Source organism: Sporothrix schenckii (assembly GCF_000961545.1).
Source record: "Sporothrix schenckii 1099-18 chromosome Unknown Cont49, whole genome shotgun sequence".
Classification (NCBI taxonomy): Eukaryota; Fungi; Ascomycota; class Sordariomycetes; order Ophiostomatales; family Ophiostomataceae; genus Sporothrix; species Sporothrix schenckii.
In genome coordinates this window covers 2,757,339-2,777,312 of record NW_015971150.1, presented here as the reverse complement: position 1 = coordinate 2,777,312, position 19,974 = coordinate 2,757,339, and the positions used below count along the sequence as shown (strand labels likewise).

At 58.7% G+C, this 19,974-nt stretch overlaps 7 protein-coding genes across 7 annotated transcripts; 4 read left to right on the top strand and 3 right to left on the bottom strand.

Annotated features, from left to right (window-relative positions):
- Positions 1–139: 139 nt before the first annotated feature.
- Positions 140–3,397, top strand: SPSK_04886 (uncharacterized protein; the record flags this gene model as incomplete). Its single annotated transcript, XM_016731646.1, has 1 exon — positions 140–3,397. One exon carries the CDS (start codon positions 140–142, stop codon positions 3,395–3,397), a length of 3,258 nt encoding a protein of 1,085 aa, XP_016583409.1.
- A 798-nt stretch (positions 3,398–4,195) lies between these two features.
- SPSK_05280 (tRNA threonylcarbamoyladenosine biosynthesis protein) lies at positions 4,196–5,587 on the top strand (the record flags this gene model as incomplete). Its single annotated transcript, XM_016732030.1, has 1 exon — positions 4,196–5,587. One exon carries the CDS (start codon positions 4,196–4,198, stop codon positions 5,585–5,587), a length of 1,392 nt encoding a protein of 463 aa, XP_016583408.1.
- Positions 5,588–5,952: 365 nt separating this feature from the next.
- SPSK_05592 (coatomer subunit zeta) lies at positions 5,953–6,546 on the bottom strand (the record flags this gene model as incomplete). The annotated part of the gene is made up of 1 exon (XM_016732335.1): positions 5,953–6,546. The coding sequence occupies one exon, from the start codon at positions 6,544–6,546 to the stop codon at positions 5,953–5,955; it is 594 nt and encodes a 197-aa protein (XP_016583407.1).
- A 1,035-nt stretch (positions 6,547–7,581) lies between these two features.
- SPSK_04882 (minichromosome maintenance protein 4 (cell division control protein 54)) lies at positions 7,582–10,856 on the top strand (the record flags this gene model as incomplete). Its single annotated transcript, XM_016731642.1, has 2 exons — positions 7,582–7,969; positions 8,032–10,856. The coding sequence occupies 2 exons, from the start codon at positions 7,582–7,584 to the stop codon at positions 10,854–10,856; spliced, it is 3,213 nt and encodes a 1,070-aa protein (XP_016583406.1).
- Positions 10,857–11,498: 642 nt separating this feature from the next.
- On the bottom strand, positions 11,499–14,273 carry SPSK_04935 (vacuolar transporter chaperone 4; the record flags this gene model as incomplete). The annotated part of the gene is made up of 1 exon (XM_016731695.1): positions 11,499–14,273. One exon carries the CDS (start codon positions 14,271–14,273, stop codon positions 11,499–11,501), a length of 2,775 nt encoding a protein of 924 aa, XP_016583405.1.
- A 2,108-nt stretch (positions 14,274–16,381) lies between these two features.
- On the top strand, positions 16,382–17,822 carry SPSK_10638 (protein-arginine N5-methyltransferase; the record flags this gene model as incomplete). Its single annotated transcript, XM_016736967.1, has 2 exons — positions 16,382–17,708; positions 17,788–17,822. 2 exons carry the CDS (start codon positions 16,382–16,384, stop codon positions 17,820–17,822), a joined length of 1,362 nt encoding a protein of 453 aa, XP_016583404.1.
- A 215-nt stretch (positions 17,823–18,037) lies between these two features.
- Positions 18,038–19,790, bottom strand: SPSK_05149 (hexokinase; the record flags this gene model as incomplete). Its single annotated transcript, XM_016731899.1, has 4 exons — positions 18,038–18,461; positions 18,541–19,406; positions 19,471–19,596; positions 19,695–19,790. The coding sequence occupies 4 exons, from the start codon at positions 19,788–19,790 to the stop codon at positions 18,038–18,040; spliced, it is 1,512 nt and encodes a 503-aa protein (XP_016583403.1).
- Between the last annotated feature and the right edge of the window lie 184 nt (positions 19,791–19,974).

Genomic DNA, 19,974 nt, shown 5'->3' with positions numbered 1-19,974 from the left:
GGACCGGTTGGCTGTGAGAGGCAGCAAGCTCGCAAGGCTGAGACTGGGTCAAGCCTCGTTCCGTTCTTAGCGGTTCCGTACTGGCTATATCTACCATCCACCCACACATAAATTACACCCAAACACACAGAGACGCATAATGGCAACGCTCCAGGTGCGCGGTGCCGACTACTCGGCGACACGGCAAAAAGCCTACGACGATGCCATCAAGATGCAGGAGGCCGTGACCGAGGAGTGCACCAAGGCCGGCAAAGAAGTGCCGCCGTACCAGCTGCAAGAACTCATCGGCAAGGGCAGCTACGGTCGCGTGTACAAGGCCAAGGACCTCAAGACGTCGCAGCTGGTCGCCGTCAAGATCATCGACATTGAGGAGTCCGACACGTTGGACCCCAAGCGCGCCGACACGTACAGCGAGTTCTTGAAAGAGATCAGCGCGCTCAAGCTGCTGCGCGACGGCGGCTCCAAGAACGTCAACTACTTTCTGGATGCGCTCCCCGTCGCCCAGGCCATGTGGATGATCACAGAGTATTGTGCAGGCGGCAGCGTGGCCACGCTGATGCGGCCGACCGCGCCCGGCGGCCTGCAAGAGAAGTGGATCATCCCGATCCTGCGCGAAGTGGCCGAGGCCATCTACTGGGTGCACCGCCAGGGCATCATCCACCGCGACATCAAGTGCGCCAACGTGCTGGTCACCGAGGCCGGGGGCGTGCAGCTGTGTGATTTCGGTGTCGCTGGTGTCATTGAGACCAAGTTCGACAAGCGCTCGACCGTCATCGGCACGCCGCACTGGATGGCGCCCGAGATGTTTGACCAGTCGGCGTCGTACGGCACCGAGGTCGACATCTGGGCGTTTGGGTCCATGGTCTTTGAGATTGCGTCGGGGCTGCCGCCCAACGTTGTCGCCGGCGTCACCTACCACCAGCTCGGCAACTACCTAAAGACACACACGCCGCGCCTCGAGGGTGACAAGTACTCGCCGCAGCTGAAGGACCTCGTGGCGTTTTGTTTGGCCGACGACCCGACCCAGCGGCCGCCCATTGAGCGCGTGCAGCGGCACCCGTACATCTTTGGTACCTCGGGCATGTACCCGACCGACACGCTGGCGATGCTGGTCAAGGGGTACAAGATGTGGGAGTCGCAGGGCGGCACGCGCAAGTCGCTTTTTGCGCCCGGTGGCGCGCAGGGCCCTTCCATGGACAACCTCGCGTCGACCGCGCTGGCCAACGACGAGTGGAACTTTAGCACGACGCTTGACTTTGACCGCAGCGTCTTGGACAACCCCGACTCGCAGGCCGTGTACGACGTTTACGGCACGCAGGTCGACTATGAGACCGGTCGCGGTGGCGACAGCAGCAGCAACGGCTTTGGAGGGTTTGATGATGGCCATAGTGGCAGCACCGCCGGCGGCGGCAGCTTTTCCGGTGGCGCAACGCCACGGCCGTCACGGTTGAACGGTGGTCGTGGTCGGCGCCGGCAGCCGCCGCCAAACTTGCCCGTCGTGAAGGTGCCGCTCGAGAAAGTCTTTGACCCTGATTCGATTACAAATTACGAAGAAAACTCCCGCGAATACTACGGTGTTCCGCCACCACCGCCAACGGCTAGCGCCACGTCCACAGCCGCGTCCGCATCCGACCTACCGTTGCGTGACGACTCCATGCACTCAACATTACGCGAGTCGCTCATCGACCTTGATGCGTCGCAGGTTGACCTCGGCGGCGAGCCGTCGCAATTCGCCGACATGGAGACCATTCGCGCTGGCCCCGGTGCTGCGCCGCGGGTCTCCATGGACTACAACTTTAGCTTTGGCGGCGGCAGCACCACGAACCACAGCAGCAACAGCAACAACAGCAGTATTATTAGTATTGACGAGTCCGACTACAACCGCCCCCCACTGAGCGATCCGGCCGATCTGCCGAACAACCGGCGCACACAGGAGTGGAAGTTCCCGACGATGGCCCCGCCGGCATCTGCGAATCCGGAAATGGCCCGGTTCCCGTTTAACGAAGGCGAGACGCGGAGCGCTCGGGGTACACCGCCAGCGGGCAGTCGTGCCGGCAGCCGCAGCAGCAACAACAACAGCAACAACAACAGCATCAGCATGGCCCGGCCAGCGGTGCTCGTCCACCAACACACGGATCCCGTGGGGCTCCCATCGCAAGGCTACGAGACGACGTCGCAAGGGCAAGGGTACGACCTGATGGTGCCACCACTGCAAGGCAGCAGCAACAACCGCATGTCGGTGAGCAGCCTGATCGATCTGGACGAGAGTTTGCCGGACCCCATGCCCGAGATGACGCGGCCGTCGACGGCCAACTCGGATGCTGTGTCGATGACCGGTTCGGACGTGGGCATGGCGAATCCGTTTGACCTGGAGCGGCACTCGTCAATCTACCAGCCGATTAGCGCAACGAACCGCGAGCCCTCCATCTACGTCTCGGACGACTCGGAGTTTGCGCACATGGTGGCTGCATCCGTCCCGGACGGGGGACCGATGCAGCTGCAGCAAAACACAACCACGGGGTTGGGTCTCGGCCAAGGATCGGCGCCGCCGCCGAGCTTTCACATCAACGGGGTGCACGGCGGCAGCGGCAGCGGCAGTAGTATTGGGACAGGCGATCCCAACGACGAGGCCGACCGTCGTCAGCGACGGGCCAATGAGGGCTACTTGCACGCCGGTGGCGGCTACATGGGCGACGAGTATTTGGAGCCGCGGTATGCACCCGACGACCAGCCATATCAACAGATGGGTGGCTCCTTCAATGGAGGGTACCGTGGCGGCCGCGGCGGGTTTGGTGGCCGTGGCGGTCTCGGTGGACGCGGTGGGGGTGACCGCGGCGGCTCGCTTGGCCAGCGGATGAACCGCTCAAACGCCTGGTCCGGCTCAGGATCCGGTCCCGGCCCTCAGGTCGGCATGGCCTATAGCACCGACGGCCACAGCAACGGACACCGCCACGGCAGCAGCGATGCGAGTGCCAATGACTTTGCCGTCCAGCAAAGCAGCGGCGACAGCTCCAGCATCGGCGACGGCTATGGCGACGGGGAGTTTGTCGATGCCGAGGAGTACGTCAGCGGCACCGAAACCGAACCCGACCCCGATGCCGGTGGGTACGATGACACTGGCGCTCTTGCGCATCGCGACACGATCCGCAACGGTATGCGCGTGCTTGACGACTCATTCTCGCTCCCGCCTCTGCCAGGGCCCCCCTCGCCCCATGTCATGCAGGGCCTGGGTTCGCGCGAGGAGGTGCGCGATGAGATGAAGCGCTTGCTCGACAGTTTCAAGCAGCACCTCAGCTTTACGAACACGTACGTGACAAGCCTTCCGGTGCGCCGGGCAGGCGTGGGCGGCGTGGGCGGCGTGGGCGGCATGCTCCAAGACGCCCAGATCGACGAGTGATTCTCTGGCTCCGGTGTGTGGTATTGCATATTCCCATTTGGGGGTGGTATCTTTTTTTTTTTCTTTTTTCCCGTCTCGCTGGGTTGTCAAGCGTGTTTTCCAGTTTGGGTGGTCGCTCATTTCTTGCACATTTTTGCCTTTTCACATTTTTATACATACTCGAGTAATTTGCGATGCATCAGTGAGATACCATAATAAAGAAAGTATGTTGAATTGTATCAGAAATATCAACTGATTTATATTTAATTCGTTCGTGGACATGTATGTTGCAATGTGCTCCTTCCATTTTAGTGCCTTCCCAGTGTGTCGTCCTCAAGGCAGGAGCGCGCAAGGCTGGCTAGCGGCAGCCGAATGGCGCTGAATGGTGCTGAATGACTCTTACACCTGCCCAAGGCTGGCTCCGAAAATTCTGAATAAGCCCAGGCGCAAACAACGAAAATTCTCACCACCGAGTGTTAAGTCTTTGAACAACGAGCATTTTGATTTTCTTCAACATCCTTTCAACTGCTATTTCGTATTCCCCCCCAGTCTCCGCTCAAGACGGCGTGCTCACCTTTTTGTCTGCCTGCCCGCTGGACGGCGCCGTGCCGTATCCTCTCGTTCCTTCCACTTTCGTCTTCTTTGCATTTGCTCTTCACGTCATCTGTCGTGCATAGCACCTTCCCTCGGAGCGCAAACAAGACGGCGCCGTGCCTTCCTTTGCTGCCAACGCCTCAATTTAGGTGCGGCTACTCTTCTTCCTCCTCCTATTCCATAAACCACTCTTTAGGTCTGAAATACCCTCCTCCACCCTACACAATGTACACGACACGCATCCTCCCCGTGCCGGACCCTGACTCGTTGGGCCGGTTTCGGCCTCTTCCCACATCCGCCACACCGGCCTCGTCACCGCAGCCTCCAGCGTCGTCTCTCGACCATTGGGAAGCAGCCGAATCGGCCCCTGGATTGGACGCTCTTGTCACAGCGGCAGACCATATTCGCAACACTGACATTCCCGTCGGCTTTCCGACAGAGACGGTGTACGGGCTGGGTGCCGACGCTACGCGCAGTGGCGCCGTCCGTGGCATCTACTCGGTCAAGGGCCGGCCCTCAGACAATCCGCTGATTGTGCACGTGTGCGACTTGGACATGCTGCGCGGTCTTTTGGGTCGGGATGCGAGTGGCAATGACAGGGACCTGCCCCGCGTGTACCGCCCCCTGGTCCAGCGTTACTGGCCGGGCCCGTTGACGATCCTGCTGCCGGTCCCGTCGGCGGCGGATGCGCCCAAGTGGACGCTGGCACCCGAGGTGACGACAGGCCTGCCGACGTTTGGTGCCCGGCTGCCCGCCTCGCCGCTGACGCGCACGCTTATACGGCTGGTTGACGCACCGCTCGCCGGGCCCTCGGCCAACGCCTCGACACGGCCGTCCCCCACGACGGCACAGCACGTAGTCGATGACCTCAGCGGGCGCATCGAGGTGGTCTTGGACGGCGGGGCGTGCGGCGTCGGTGTCGAGAGCACGGTCGTCGACGGACTGTGCGACCCGCCCGTGATCCTGCGCCCGGGCGGCCTGAGTTTGGCCGAGCTGCGGTCGGTTCCCGGATGGGAGCGAGTTGAGCGGGCGTATCATGACGTGGCCGAGGGCGGGAACCATGTGGCGAGCACCGGCGCGAAGCAGCAGCAACAACACAACAAACAAGAGGACGCGGCGCTGAAGCCGCGTGCACCGGGCATGAAGTACAAGCATTATAGCCCCAAGGCGCGTGTTGTATTGTACGAGGGCTGGCGGACGGCCGGACGGCCGGCTCGCTTGCAGGCCGACCTCGTGGCGGACATCCAGAGCGCGGGGCAGCAGGCAGGCGTGGTGGGCGTCATCCGCACGAGCACGTGGCCTGCTTTGGAAGGCCTTGAGAAGCGCGCGGGGAACGGTAGTGGCAGCAAGTCCCATGGGACAAGAAGTGTCAGCACCGGCAACGGCGCAGTGACCTACGATCTGGAGGAGTATGCCCTGCCCACTGGGACTGCTGTTCTCGAGCTCAACCTTGGTCGCGACCTGTCGAGTATTGCGCACGGCCTTTTCTCGGCACTGCGTGACCTGGATGCACGGGGGACTGACATCATCCTCGTCGAGGGCATCGACGACCGCGGGGACGACATGGCTGTGGCGGTCATGAACCGGCTGCGCAAAGCGGCATCGGAAGTGCGATAGACAGGCTCCACGTTACATTTGAATATTTCCTTTTTTCTTCATAGCGGTTTATCTTTCCATTTTACATATTTTAGACATGTAGAGGACAGCCGACAGCCGACAATGGGCCTGGAAACTACAAGCCGACTTTGTTTATTTCTGCTTCTTGCCCTTTTATAGTATCCCTAAAAACAAAGAACTCCCAGTGCAGTTGAGCGAAAACACGTACATAAAAGCAGTATAGAAAGACGTGATCGACGTGGACATGAAAAAATTAGGAATAAGACCCCCAAAAGACTAGTGGTCTAGGGAGAGGGGACACGGACACCCTACTCCCCTTGATTCCGGTATTCCGCACCCGCGCCACAGTCCATCCCCTCTTCGCTTTACAGACCCTGCCGCAGCCAGTCTGAAATCTTGTTCCGGCCCATCTGTGCCAGCTGGTTAACGCCCTGCTCGCTGAAGGGGTCGATGCGGCCAATGTTGACGTCCTGTGTAGGTGCCTTGCTGACGCGCGTGACCACAATGCTGGGATCCGTCTCGAGGATGACGCCGTCGTCGATGATCTCGTCCATCGCCAGTGCCAGGATGTCGTAGCACTCCACCAGCGTGCGCTTGTCAATCGACTGCTTGAGAAGCAGGTGCAGCGAGTCGCGGATCGTCAGGACCACGTTGTAGAGCAGCACCTCGTTCTCGTCGGGGCTTCCGACCACATACATGGTCACGTCCGACTCGGCCTTGTACAACACAATGTGGTTGTCGTATAGCAAGATGTCCGAGTTCTGCTTGGCCGTCTTCTCCAGGAGCCCCTTTTCAAACGTCTTCTGCGCCTTGACGTCCGCAAATGGGTTTGTCGTCGACCCGGGCGCCCCCGTCGCTGCCTGGTGGGGCGGTGTGTAGTACTTGGCAAAGACCCGCGAGCCGTCGTCGGCCAGGATCATGACGGCCTTGACCGAGTAAAGCGACAGCCCGGGCGCCATTGTGTGAGACAGAGAGAACGGGACGGCGGGAAGAGGCGTGGTTGTGGTGGGATGGGTGGTGGACGGAGGTTTGGGTGGTTGTGGTTGAGCGTCGATGGATGGTCGTTCAACGAAAGGGGCCCCGAATTGACAGCTATGCCATGCGCTGGTGGGAAGGCCGGAAAAACAATTGGGAGCATTTAGGTGGTTGGATAACTTATGTAAGCATTTAAGTGGGGCATGTCTCTGGGCTTCAGCGAGGAGCTTGACGACAAGCAAGCGATTCCAACAGGCAGTATTTTGCCCTCTGAGATTTTATGGTACAGGACGGAAGTAAGATACAGTGAACTCATCATAACATTGTGAAAATTCAGAGTATTTCTTCGCCGCTTGAGCAGTTTCTATTTGCCAGCTCCAATCATTCCAAACACATTTGGAGTACGTAAGCCATTTAAACACACAAACGATGCATTTGTCGTCAAATTGTAGCCAAGGATACGTTATGTGGGAGATTCAATGCATTATGGCCTATATCATCTGGACGACATGTGTTGTATTTCGTACGTCGTCTTCACTACCAGGCCATATGTCCTCGTTCGTCACTGAACCGTTCCTGCCTTGACGGGGAAAGTGGACCTAGCGCTCGGACCAATCCCGTTCGAGCACCAAGGCCAAAACCACTTTACGCGAAATAACGCGTCGAGGTCCCCTCAACCCCCCTTTTGACGCGTCTCAATTAAACTCGCGTTTTGCTTGCCATTTTCAGCCCATAATGTAGTCGAGGTGGGCCGCGCCTTCTGCTTTTCCTGTCCCTCCTGCCTCGTGGTGCCGCCGTCCCTTCCTCTCATTTCACAATTCTGTTTGTTTGCATCCCTCGTCGTTCCTTCTCGTCCCTCTCCTCCCTTTTCATTCTCATCCATTCTCAAGATACCCAAACATCACCAGACAGTCTTCCTCTCCTCGACCTAGTCTCCCAACAAGACGACACGACAACACAAAGCCAGCAAGGTCAACGCAATCGTATCACCCTCCACCACCTCACACACCCCAGACAGCATGTCTTCCCCGGCGGGCCGCCGCAACACGCGGAGCTCCCAGGCAGGCACGCCCAATGCGCGGAACACTCGCAACTCTCAGGCACGCAGCAGCCCGGCAGCAGCAGCGACTGCAGGGGCGACAGGCACGCCCCGTAACCAGCGCGCGCCGTCGTCACAGCTGCAGTCCAGCCCCATGCTGTACGAGTCGTCCCCAGCCGCCGACGTCAATATGGGCGGTGCCTCATCGCCGCTGCGACAGATGAGCGATACACAGAGCACTCAGGACGCGCTCCACAGCGCCGACCACCCGATGCGCGGCCTGGCACCGAGCTCGCCGCTTGCCCACGAGACCCAGAGCGTGTCGGCCGGTGATCGTACACCACGGGCTAGCCGTGGTCTTCTTGGAGGTGAGACATTGTGGTTGGCCGGCGCGAGACCTTGATTCAGAGAACACTGCTAACATGGCTAGAATCCTCTCCTATTCATTACGACCCCAGCTCCAGTCCCGGCCACCATCTCGGCTTCCAGTCCGATCTGCGCAGCGAGAGCAGCGCGCTCTTTGTCGACCAGCGCTCAGGATCGATCGGCCCTGGCCGCTCACGCCGTGGTGACATCAACTCGGACGCACTGCGCACGCCGCGTGCGCCGCCGCGCCGCATCATGCTCGACGATGGTGGCCATGTTCTGAGCGAAGGCATGGCACCCCGCTCGGACACGGGCTCCTTTGCCAACAACAACCCCGACACGTCCGAGGCCCAGGCCCTTGGCGGCCTGAGCCAGAGTCTGATTTGGGGCACAACCGTGTCCATTGATGACACCTTCGCCTCGTTCAAGGACTTCCTGCGCAATTTCACCAAGAAGTACCGCATGTGGCTCGACGGCATGACCGAGGCCGAGACAGAGGGCCTGCCCGATGCAGAGTCCAAGCCCTACTGGGAGACCATGCAGAACATGCTGCTGCTGGGTTCCTCGCGCCTCTACGTCGATGTGCGCGATCTCAAGGCCTACCCGCGCACCAACAAGCTGTGGTACCAGGCCCAGGCGTATCCCCAGGAGATTGTGCCCATCATGGACCAGTCCGTGCACGATCTCATGTCAGAGCTTGCTCACACAGAGGCCAACCGCCAAAAGGCCGCTGCCGCCGTCATGTCGCAAAGCAGTGCTGGCAACAACAGCGGCCGTGCGCAGAGCGTGAGCCAGAGCTCCGACCTCAACTTCCCCAGCTCCGAGCGCAGTGAGGAGCCGCCCGCCACACCGCGTGCGTCCCAGCAGCAGGCGCTCGCAGCGACGCAGGCCGCACAGACCCTCGAGGACGACGTCAGCAAGACCGTGTACATCGTGCGGCCCTTTGGCCTGGACAAGTCGACGAACCTGCGCGAGCTCAACCCGTCCGATATGGACCGTCTCATCTCCATCAAAGGCCTTGTCATCCGCACCACGCCCGTTATCCCGGACATGAAAGATGCCTTCTTCAAATGCCAGGCGTGCAACCACTCCGTCACTGTCAGCCTCGACCGCGGCAAGATCCGCGAGCCGACGGAGTGCCCGCGGCCCACCTGCCAGACCAAAAACTCCATGCAGATTGTCCACAACCGCTGCATCTTCGAGGACAAGCAGGTCATCAAGCTGCAGGAGACGCCCGACGCTGTCCCCGCCGGTCAGACCCCTCACTCCGTGTCTGTGTGCGTCTACAACGAGCTTGTCGACTTTTGCAAGGCTGGTGACCGCGTCCTGATCACGGGCATTTTCCGTGTCAGCCCGGTTCGCGTCAACCCACGCCAGCGCACCATCAACAGCGTGCATAAGACGTATGTCGACGTCCTGCATATCCAAAAAGTCGACGCCAAGCGCCTGGGCATCGACCCGTCGACCCTGGAGCTGGATGACGATGATGTCGAAGCGGCTCTCCTGGCCGAGCAAAACGAGACCAGCGGCGGTGGTACCAGCGGTAACCACATGGAGGAGACACGGACCTTCACGCCCGAGGAGGAGGCCAAGATCAAGGAGACGGGTGCCCGTGCCGACGTCTACGACCTGCTGTCGCGGTCGCTGGCTCCATCGATCTACGAGATGGACGACGTCAAGAAGGGCATCTTGCTACAGCTGTTTGGCGGCACCAATAAGTCCTTCAAGAAGGGCGGCAGTCCCCGCTACCGCGGCGACATCAACGTCCTGCTGTGTGGTGACCCGTCCACGGCCAAGTCGCAGATGCTGGGCTACATCCACAAGATTGCGCCGCGCGGTGTCTACACGAGTGGCAAGGGCTCCTCTGCCGTTGGTCTGACCGCCTACGTCGCGCGTGATCCCGAAACGCGGCAACTGGTGCTCGAATCGGGTGCTCTTGTCCTCTCTGACGGCGGCGTGTGCTGCATCGACGAGTTCGACAAGATGTCGGAGAGCACACGGTCCGTGCTGCACGAAGTCATGGAGCAGCAGACGGTGTCGGTCGCCAAAGCAGGCATCATCACTACGCTCAACGCCCGCACAAGCATCCTAGCGTCGGCCAATCCCATTGGCAGTCGCTACAACCCCGAATTGCCCGTGCCGCAGAACATTGACCTGCCGCCGACGCTGTTGTCGCGGTTCGACCTGGTGTACTTGATTCTGGACCGCGCCGATGAGAAGACGGACCGCCGCATGGCCAAGCACCTGCTCTCCATGTACCTGGAAGACAAACCCCAGTCGGCACGCTCGGCCAACGAGATTTTGCCTGTGGAGTTCCTGACGTCGTACATTTCGTATGCACGCGCCAACATTCACCCCGTGCTGTCGACTGAGGCCGGCCAGGCGCTCGTGGAGGCCTATGTCGAGATGCGCAAGCTGGGCCAAGATGTGCGTGCCGCCGAGAAGCGCATTACGGCGACGACGCGGCAGCTCGAGTCCATGATCCGTCTCGCCGAGGCCCACGCCAAGATGCGCCTCTCCTCCGACGTCACGGGCGATGACGTCCGCGAGGCGTACCGTCTGATCCAGTCGGCCCTTAAGACGGCCGCCACCGACGCCCAAGGCCGCATCGACATGTCGCTGCTGACCGAGGGCACCAGCGCTGCCGAGCGCAAGCGCAAGGCCGATTTGCGCGCGGCGATCCTGCGCATGCTAGACGAGGCCCTGACGGGCGGCCAGACGAGCATGCGCTACTCGGAGGTGGCGCGGCGCATGGCTGAGGCCGCGAGCGTGCCCATTGAGTCGGCTGACCTGGCTGAGTGCCTTCGAAGCCTTGAGATGGACGGGTCCGTCACGGTCACGGGTGAGGGCGCACGGCGGACAGTGCGCCGGTCGACAGGTGTGGCGTAATGTCGGGAGGAGGATGACAAGATTAACGGTTTAAATGGTTTAAATGGTTTTATGCGTCTCATGCGTATGCATCTGTCTTGTTCGTTGTGTCATATTGCTGTCATGTTTTGGTTGTCCTGCTATCTAGGGGAAAGAGGAACTGGTTTGTGGTACAGAGGGTGTTTTACGGCTTAAAATGTTTTAATGTAAAGTAAAGAGGCCCAAAGGCCACCAATGTTTTGTTATCATGTATTCACATTTTATTCCAACACGTCAAAAAAGCCCCCCTTTCCAGACCAGGCTTATCGAAACTTAATTCCAAAATGACTTGGTTTGGTCTATAAAACACCAAGCATACCAGATTGGATATGCAGGCCAAACAATAATATAGCGGTAACAATAAGTGGCAGCCCATAATATGCAAATAGGACAAAACACGGAGTAGCCAGAAAACACAGCAAAGTGCCACAATGGCAGAAAAATGCAACAGGCCATGCAACAATACAAAGCGGACAGGAGACAAAAGAAAGAGAACAAAACGAAAACGTGAATGGCCGAAAATTACAGCGATTTTACAGATGGGGTCCCTCGCTAGGCTGCATCATCCAACTTCGAAACTACACCACGCAACTCAACCCGGCTATGTACAGAACACTCCGCTTCTTACCACAGGTCGCGCGACCGGCCTTCAAAGGCAAAGTTGAGCGCAATGGCCACGACGAGAGCACCGCACAACACACTCGGTCCATAGCGATCGTAGAATTGGGCAGACGCGCGCCGTGTGCGGATGGCCTTGCTGCGGTAAAAGTAGATACCGACCGAATAGGCCAAGCTCAGGACGGCGAGCAGGGTGAAGACGCTGGCGACAACAAAAGAAATACTGGACGGCTTCGAGCCAAAGTTGAGCAGCGTTGCGGCGATCGTGCCGACGTAGATGGAGTACTCGAGCCAGCCCAAGAACGTCCGCTCGGCAGCAAAGTACACCTTGGGCTCGACGCGCACGGGCACGTAAATCTTCTTGCCCTTGGGGGCGCGGAACTGCTTGGTCTGGATGGCGCTGCGGCCTCCGAAGAGCAAGCGCTGCCGCTCGTTCTCGGGGATCTCGGAGCCGCGCGGGTGAGGCACCAGCGCCTGGGCAACCGAGATGACACCACGGCCAGCGGCCTTGGTGTAGGCGCCCATCAGCGCAGAGTAGTAGGGCCAGCCGCCAACACGGCGTGCTTCTTCGAGCCGTGTCCGTTCACTGTCCTCCTCGCCGTCCTCGTCGTCCGAGTCGTAGACGGGATACGGGTCGTTGAGACCGTCGGTGGTCTGGTCCTCGGTGTCGCCCAGGCCATGGTGCGTGGCGACGCCGTGGTGCGGCAAGCGTGCAGCGATGGCGGCGGCTGTCGAGGAGCTCGGCTCGCCGAGAACAGGCCCGCCAAACGTCTGGCGGCTGCGCGTTTGCTGCACGAGGGCGTTGCTGTCAATGCCTCTCTCGTCGTCGTCGGAGTCAAAGGAGTCTTCGTCTTCGTCTTCGGACGTGGCTGTGGTGCCCGAGTGGCCAGAGCGGCGGATGCCAAAGTCGTGCGAGCGCGGCTTGTGGATGTCAACGTCCATCTGAGGCAGCCAGAAGGGGAGCAGGTTGATGCGGTCGGGGAAGAGAGTGGCGGTGCCGTGGATGAACTTGGAGAACTTGGGCACGGCCTCGACGAGGTGGCTCGAAATCAACTGGCGCACCCACTCCGGAGGCTCCTGGCCCATCTGGGTCTGCAGCTTCACCTCGAGAACGGCATAGGGGAAGCGCTCAATGTCAGCGGCCGGAAGCTGCGAGAAGGGGTAGTCGATGCCAATGTCCATGCGACGCCAGTTGTCGCCGCTGCGTTGCTTGCCGTCGAGGTTGTCCTCGCGGACCATCGTCAGCTCGGTATCCAGAGAAATACGCACGCGGGCGTCACCGGGAAGCTGGAAAGCGGTGCGGTTGTAGAAAGAACGGCACACGGGCACGTAGCCTTTGCGAAGGACGGAGTATTGAATCTCGGCAGCCAGGCGCTCGTCCTCGGCAATGGCCTGCTTGGACTTCTTGCCCTCCTTGCGGGCTTTTTCAAAAATGGCAGCGGGCAGCAGCTCGCCGCGCAGGTAGGCGTTGACATTCTTCTCCTTCATAGAGAAGCGGGCCTTAACCGACTTTTCACCAGTCCAGTCCTCGCGATGGGTCTTGCGCTCGACGAAAATGGTTTCGCTGCGCATGCCGCCGTACCAACGCAGACGGATGGCCTCGGCGCCCTCGGTCTTTTTGAGACGGCCCTCGTACAGATCCCATTTCTCCGGGTTGTCGTAGTAGATCGAGGTGATGGCGGAGTCCTGCTGGTCGAACTCCTTGCTGGCGTTGAAGACCAGCACGGGCAGGTGCTTGAGGATAATGAGCTTGAGCTCGGTGACGTTGTCTGGGTGGACCCAGTACTTCGTGGTGTGGCGGACGAAGTTGGCCTGCCCACCGCCTGCGCTGCTGTCGCCCTTGACGGGGTTGCCGCGGGTGCGGACAATGTCGTAGAGCTTGGACAGCTTCACAACAGAGGCATCGTAGTTCTCCTTGTAGAACGGCTTCGCCTTCAGGCGAGTATCGAAGACGGGCTTGAGGTGCCAGCCGGTGGCCTTGTCGTGCTTCTTGATGATCTTGTAGAAGCCGGTGTAGTTGACCTGGACGAACTTGGCGAGGTCGTGGACGTCGGCAATGATGTCGCTGAGGTCCTCCTCGAGGAGCATGAACTCCTCCTCGCTGGGGCCGTCGCCGGTGCCGCGCTCGCGCAGGCGGTTCACAACATCGTTGACCTCGCGCTCGCTGACGGCAATCATGCGCTGGATCTCAATGGCCTTGACCTGCTGCTTCTGGTGGACCTTTTCAAGCTCGACCTCGAGGGCGGTCACAAACTCTGCCTCGTCGTCCTCGGACCACTCGCGCTGGGGATGCAGCGTATTGTTACTTGGCCGGGACGTCGCGGCGGAGGCCGCTACGTCCTTCTTGGCGCTCTTGGCGCTCTTCTTGTTGTTTGACGCGGATGCGGCAGAAGCAGGCTCCTCGACGTAGATGACGGGGCCGCTGGCGTTGCGCAACTTGGCCTTGAGGCCGTCGTAGTCCAGGTAGGACCACTCATACTCGCGAATGACGCTGGAGCGAAGCTGGTCGCCAAACTTCATGACGACGATACCAGGTGGCGCGCGCCAATGCTGCTTGCCTCTGCCGTGAGGAGTAGTGGTGGAGGTGGTAGTGCGGGCGGCGGTGGTCGGGCCGGTGCGGAGAGACGGAGAGTCCTCGGGAGAGTAGGCGGCGCCGGATTGTTGGTCTCTGCTCTGGCGCCTGAGGTGGCGGAAGCTGTTGACAGTTGGAGCAATGCTATTGCTGGGCGAGCTTCTGTGCCAGGTCTTCTTCTTGGTCTTGAGGTCTTCGATGATTAGCATTGGGGGGAGCAGGTGGAGGTCAGACCGGCGACCGATGCAGGGGAGCAGTGGCGGCAGGCGATCGATGAGGGTGGGGGGTTGGAAATGGCAGCGGGAGTGGTGAAGAGGTTTGAAGAGGCGTACGAGGTATGGAGGTGCGGAGAACACAAATGGATGGAAAGAGCAAAAGGACCGTCGATAGTCTGAATTGGACGCAGCAATGGTGCCCAAGTGAGTGTTTGATCGGATCGAGAGTGAGAGAGATCTGGTGAAAGGAAGAAGAAAGAAAAACGCTAACAATCTGCCAATGCTTTTACACCACCGGGGAGGGTATTGTTTTCGTCTTCTTTCTCTGCTCTCTTCGTTCTCGGCTAGTTTTTGAGGGAAGAGATGATTGGTATACAAGTACTCGCTGGGTACGCAGGTACTGGGGAGACGTAACGGAGCCTTGATCTAGTCAAGTGGAAAAAGAGCGACCCAGAACTGAGACACGAGACAAGCAAAGTGACGATTATGAGGCAGCAATGGAGAGAGGAGATCTGCGGAAGGAAGAGAAAAGGAAGAATGCACGTCGTGAAAATGAAATGAAAGAGGAAAGGAAGATGAAGCAAACAAGGATGCGCAGTGGAAAACAAACCTTTCTTTGGACAGGCCCTGCTGGGACAGCAGCACCGGGGACAAACCAGGCCTGGGAGGTGGCAAGCGAAGCAATAAAGAAACAATAAAAATCCGCGTATAATAGGCCGAGGGCGGTTGGCGAGGCACGTTTGGTGGAGCTGCAATCAAGCAAAAACGACGAAGGACGGCTAAAGCAAGAGAAAGCAATGCTTGGAGCGTGCAGAGACGACCGTGCGAGCTGGCCCGTTTCAATTGATGGAGTGCGTCGTAGTGGTTCACAATAGACGCAGCCCTGGGTGACGGTGACCAGGGACAGAAGTGCGCTGGGGTCAAGGTGGCAACCAGATTGTCGTGGTGGTGAGACAAGTGAAGCTCGGTAGAGTCCAAAGAGCAGCTAGGATGGTGCAGATACACGACCTAGACGACGTAGATTTAACTGTGGGGGCGGTGGGGGGGGGCTGACAAGCTTTGTTGGTACCTCCTTCCATCTGCTGTGACTGTGGCCGCAGACAGTGGCCTCTTAGGTGGAAAAGGCGAAGAAGGGCAAGTGTGAAGGCGCACTTGCCTTAACCCGGCCGCTATAGTCTGAAAATGCAGACACGATGGGGGCGCGATTTTGAGAGCCCACGTTCGCACCCTTGGACATGTGATTGGTCAATTGCCACAACTATCACTGGAAGGTGCTGCAGGCCACTGTCCAGCTGCGAAAAGAGGAAACGGCTTCGGCCAGATCATGACTGCAAATGAAGCTCTTGCCTTGAGAATAACCATTGCCGAACGCAAAACGTGGAGGGAAGCTACGAGCGACTCTTCTTCAGAGCGACCCACTGTAAATGGGCCACTGTGCTGTTTTGTTTTATCTTGAAAACTTTTTGGTCGCGGTTTTCTCCCATTCCCATCCGCCGACCTCGAACCAGTCGTTGGTGCGCACGTGCATACGGCTTCAGACTGTGACAGGAGGAGGTTGCACAATACTTATTTTCATTCTACTGTCTGCTTTCGTTTTGGGATTTTAAAACAGGGAAGGCCGATCAATTGGGTCGGCAGGTGCCGGTGAAGCGAGGCACAGATTCACACGAAAGACGGAAGGAGTACTTGACAGACAGCCTCGTCATGGCCAAATCGACAAATCCGAGACGTTGGCCGGACACAGAAAGAGCGACTGTCGATCGACTCTCAGGGAGCTTCGACGATGCCAGTTGAGCCACTCCAGCAGTCAAAAGGTGAAAAGAGGAAAGAGCTTGTGGAGTGCTCTTTTTATTGGCACGGATTGACCGTGTAATTACGTATTCAACCGAGTACGGCTGCATTCCAGTGTTAGTCCACTGCAATTAGGCGGTGAACGAAAGCTGTGGGGCTTCCCAGCAATCGCCAAGGGCAGGAGCTGTAAAATGCGGCAGAAAAAAAGGCGGCGAATAAAAAAAGTCAACGTCAACGCCACCCAACAGCTACGAACCCCTCCACAGAACGACTGTCCAGCTCTACGTCGTACAAAACCGCACAATTCCACGATGGCCGACATCGACGATTCCCTCGACGCCCGCATCTCGTCCGAGTGCCCAGTAGGCGTACAGGCCATACTGCGCGCCGCCTGGCGTCACGATGTCGACGCCATTAAGCCCCTCCTCGACGCGCCAGGCAAGGCCAGCTGTCGCGACCCTGTGACGGGTGAGACGCCATTACACGCAGCCATCCGTTCGCTGGGACCGGTCAGTGAGGACGACGTTCAAGAGGCACAGGCCGAGAAGGAGGCACAGGCGACAAAAATGGTTGAGCGGTTGTTGTATGGCGGTGCCATCTGGAACGACGTCGACATGGACAACGAGACTCCCGGCTGCGTGGCCTGGCGGCTGAACCAGAAGAGCCTCTACGACCAGATGGTGCGGGCCGGTACGCGAGCTGAAATGCTGTTTGCCATCCTGGACGGCTACGAGGAGCTCGAGTCGGACGGCGATGAGGGCGAGGACGAGGACGAGGACGAGGACAAGGAGATGGCAGAGGCAGAGGAGGCAGACGGGACAGGCGACGGTGCCAATGGCACCAATGGCCACGAGGCTGAACCAGAGCCGGAGACCGAAACTGACGCTCCCACTGCCGAGGCCCCAGCCTCTGAAGAGACTCCCTATCTCGAGTCCCACCTCACGCTCAACGACGGCAAGCTCGTCGATGCGGCCGGTAACGGTGTCATGATGGCGTGGGAGGCCGACATTATGCGCCGCAGCGTGGACGCCATGCTTGGCGGACCTCCTGACGACGCGGCTACCAATGGCAAGCGCGTCCTCAACATTGGCTTCGGCCTCGGCATCATCGACAGCATGATTGCCTCCCGCCAACCAGCCCGCCACCATATCATCGAGGCCCACCCGGAGGTGCTGGCACGCATTGATGCTGCGAGCAGCAACCCTTCTGCGGCTGGCGTCGACCATGCGGCCGCGTTTGGCGCCGCCTGGGAGGCATCGTCGCCCGAGGGGGGCGCGTTCAAGGTCCTGCGGGGTCGCTGGCAGGACTTTTGCCCCAAACTGCTGGCCGAGGGCGAGCTGTACGACGCCATTTACTTTGACACGTTTGGCGAGGACTACAGCGAGCTGCGCCGCTTCTTTACAGACTACATCCCCGGCCTGCTGGCCGACGACGGTGTTTTTGGTTTCTTCAACGGCCTCGGCGCCGACCGGCGAGTGTGCTACGACGTATACACGCGCGTGGTTGAGATGCACCTGTCCGAGGCCGGCTTGGACGTCGCATGGCAGGATGTCGACGTTCCCCTAGCCGACGACGGCCTCGACAAGGCTGGCGCAGGGGCGTGGGAAGGCATTCTGCGGCCCTACTGGACACTCGACAGTAAGTGCAGACCCAGCAATACTGCCTCGTATTTGGCACTGTGCCTCATCATAGTGCAAGTTTTGCTAACACATCATAGAATACCGACTGCCAGTATGCACATTTATAGGCTGAAACGCTTATTATACCAAATACAATCAAAACATAATGTACCACATAGCGTTACGACGTGACTAGTGACCGAGCGTGGTAAAATGGACGAGTTTCTAGTCTCTAGTTTTTCTCCTCTCCGCCTATGCTTTTGTTTTGTTTGGCTTCCATCATGAAATCTCAAACAAACTCCCAGTTATATATGTCTTCCGCCCTGGGGATGCGTTGGTACACTCCCTTTACACAAAGTTCTCGGGGTGCAGGATGCCGGATAGATTGCCAGCCTGCGCGCGCTTCAGCGTCAGGGCAGCAATCAGCGCTGCGCCCACACCGCTACCGTCCTCGGCGGCCAGGATCTCAATCGGGTCCTCCTCCTTAGGGTCCTTCTTGTCAGGCCAGTCAAGAATCTCCTTGAGCGCCTGCGCACCCCGCTCCTTGAAGTGTGGGTACTTGTTGAACACGGAGCCGTCCGCGCCCACGTGGCACGTCTTGTAGTCCTTCTTGATGCTGATAGCAGCAACACCGCAGGCCGACAGGCGGGCAGCGCGAGTACCGATCAGCTCGGCTGCGCGGCGGATCAGGCACAGCTCAGGCTCTGTCGGGGAGATGCCCAGCTTGTCGTTGAACAGGTCGAACGTCTCCTGAAGGTTCTCCCACGGGTCGCTAAAGGAGTGTTAGTCAAATTCTGTTTCACAAACTTCAAACAAAGCATAGAAACTTAGCCACCGGGCGAAACACATACTCCTCAATAGCGGACAGGAAAGACGAGTCCAGGGTGTAGGCACGACGCAGCTTGGAGATGTCCTGGTTCGCAAAGATGTGTGTCTCGTGGTTGTCGTGCAAATCCACCATGATCAACCGCAGCAGCTCGCCCAGGTAGAGTCCGGCAATCATCTTCTCAAACGCCTGTTGGCCGGGGCGCGGCGAGTCCTTGTCAATGATAATGTCATACGGCGTCCGCGGAAGGACCTTGTGCTCGTTGTCGAACGCGCCCCACTCGCAGTTGATGGCCATTGGCATGTCGGCGGGGAGGTTCATGTGCGCAAGCTTGGGAATCGAGCCCGCATTCTCCATGTATGCTGCATTGCAGCCCGTACCGAAAATGCAGCCAATCTTCATCTTGGTGTCGGTGTACGCCGACGCAATGAGCGTGCCCGTGGTATCGTTGATCAGGGCGGCCAGCTTGATGGGTGTGCCCTTGGCAGCCAGCGCCGCTTCGAACATGGGCACCACGTTCTTGCCCTCAACGCCCGCAATGTCAAAGCCCTTGGTCCAGCGTTGCAGAATGCCTTCGTCAATGTAGTTCTGCGTCGCCGGGTACGAAAAGGTGAACCCGAGCGGGAGGCTATCGAGTTTGGACAGATCCTCGTGATGCGTCTCAACGAACTGGTGCACGCAGTCGGCAATGTAGTCCCAAAGCTCCTCGGATTGACCAGTCTTCAGCTCCTCGGGCATACGGTACTTGGACTGGATGATATCGAATTCGGACTTCTGATCCGTCAGGGTAATCTCACAGACACGCAAGTTCGTGCCGCCCATGTCAAGCGCGAGGAAGGTGCCAGTCTCGTAGCCATCCGGGAAGGCCATAACCCACGTAGGGTTCATGGGCTGTGTGCGTATTAGTCTCTGGTCAGCGTGTGAATGGACGCCGGGCTAAAATCACATCACGTACAATGCTGCCACCCTCAACACTGAGGCCCTTGTCCAGCTCGGAGATAAAGTGGGTAGTGATCTCCTTGAGCTTCTTCTGGTCGACGGTGAAAAGCCGCTCAAGGTTTGCAATCTCTTGCTTAAGGTCCTTTGGAATATCTGCAAGGGAGCCTGCTCGAGAAACAAATTAGCAAGCAATTCATAAGAACGCATATTCAAGCCTCAGGTCATGGCATAAAGGCCAACACGCTTGCCCTTTGCAGAGTCGCTACTAAGGCGGAGAGCATGAGAATGCAAATGGCCCGACAGAGACGGCAAACTTGTTTCTGGTGCTGCTGCCATGCTGTGCGACATGTAAAGAAGTGTTTGTGGGGTGTGGGAAGTATCAAATGTTGTCAAAGAAACAAGGTTTTGCGGCTGCACAGTATCAACGGCATATTAAAACACATAAACAACGGGTGTAGACGAGAGAGACGACGGAGAACTGCGACTGCAGTGGAGAGCATATTTATGCGACGAACTTGTC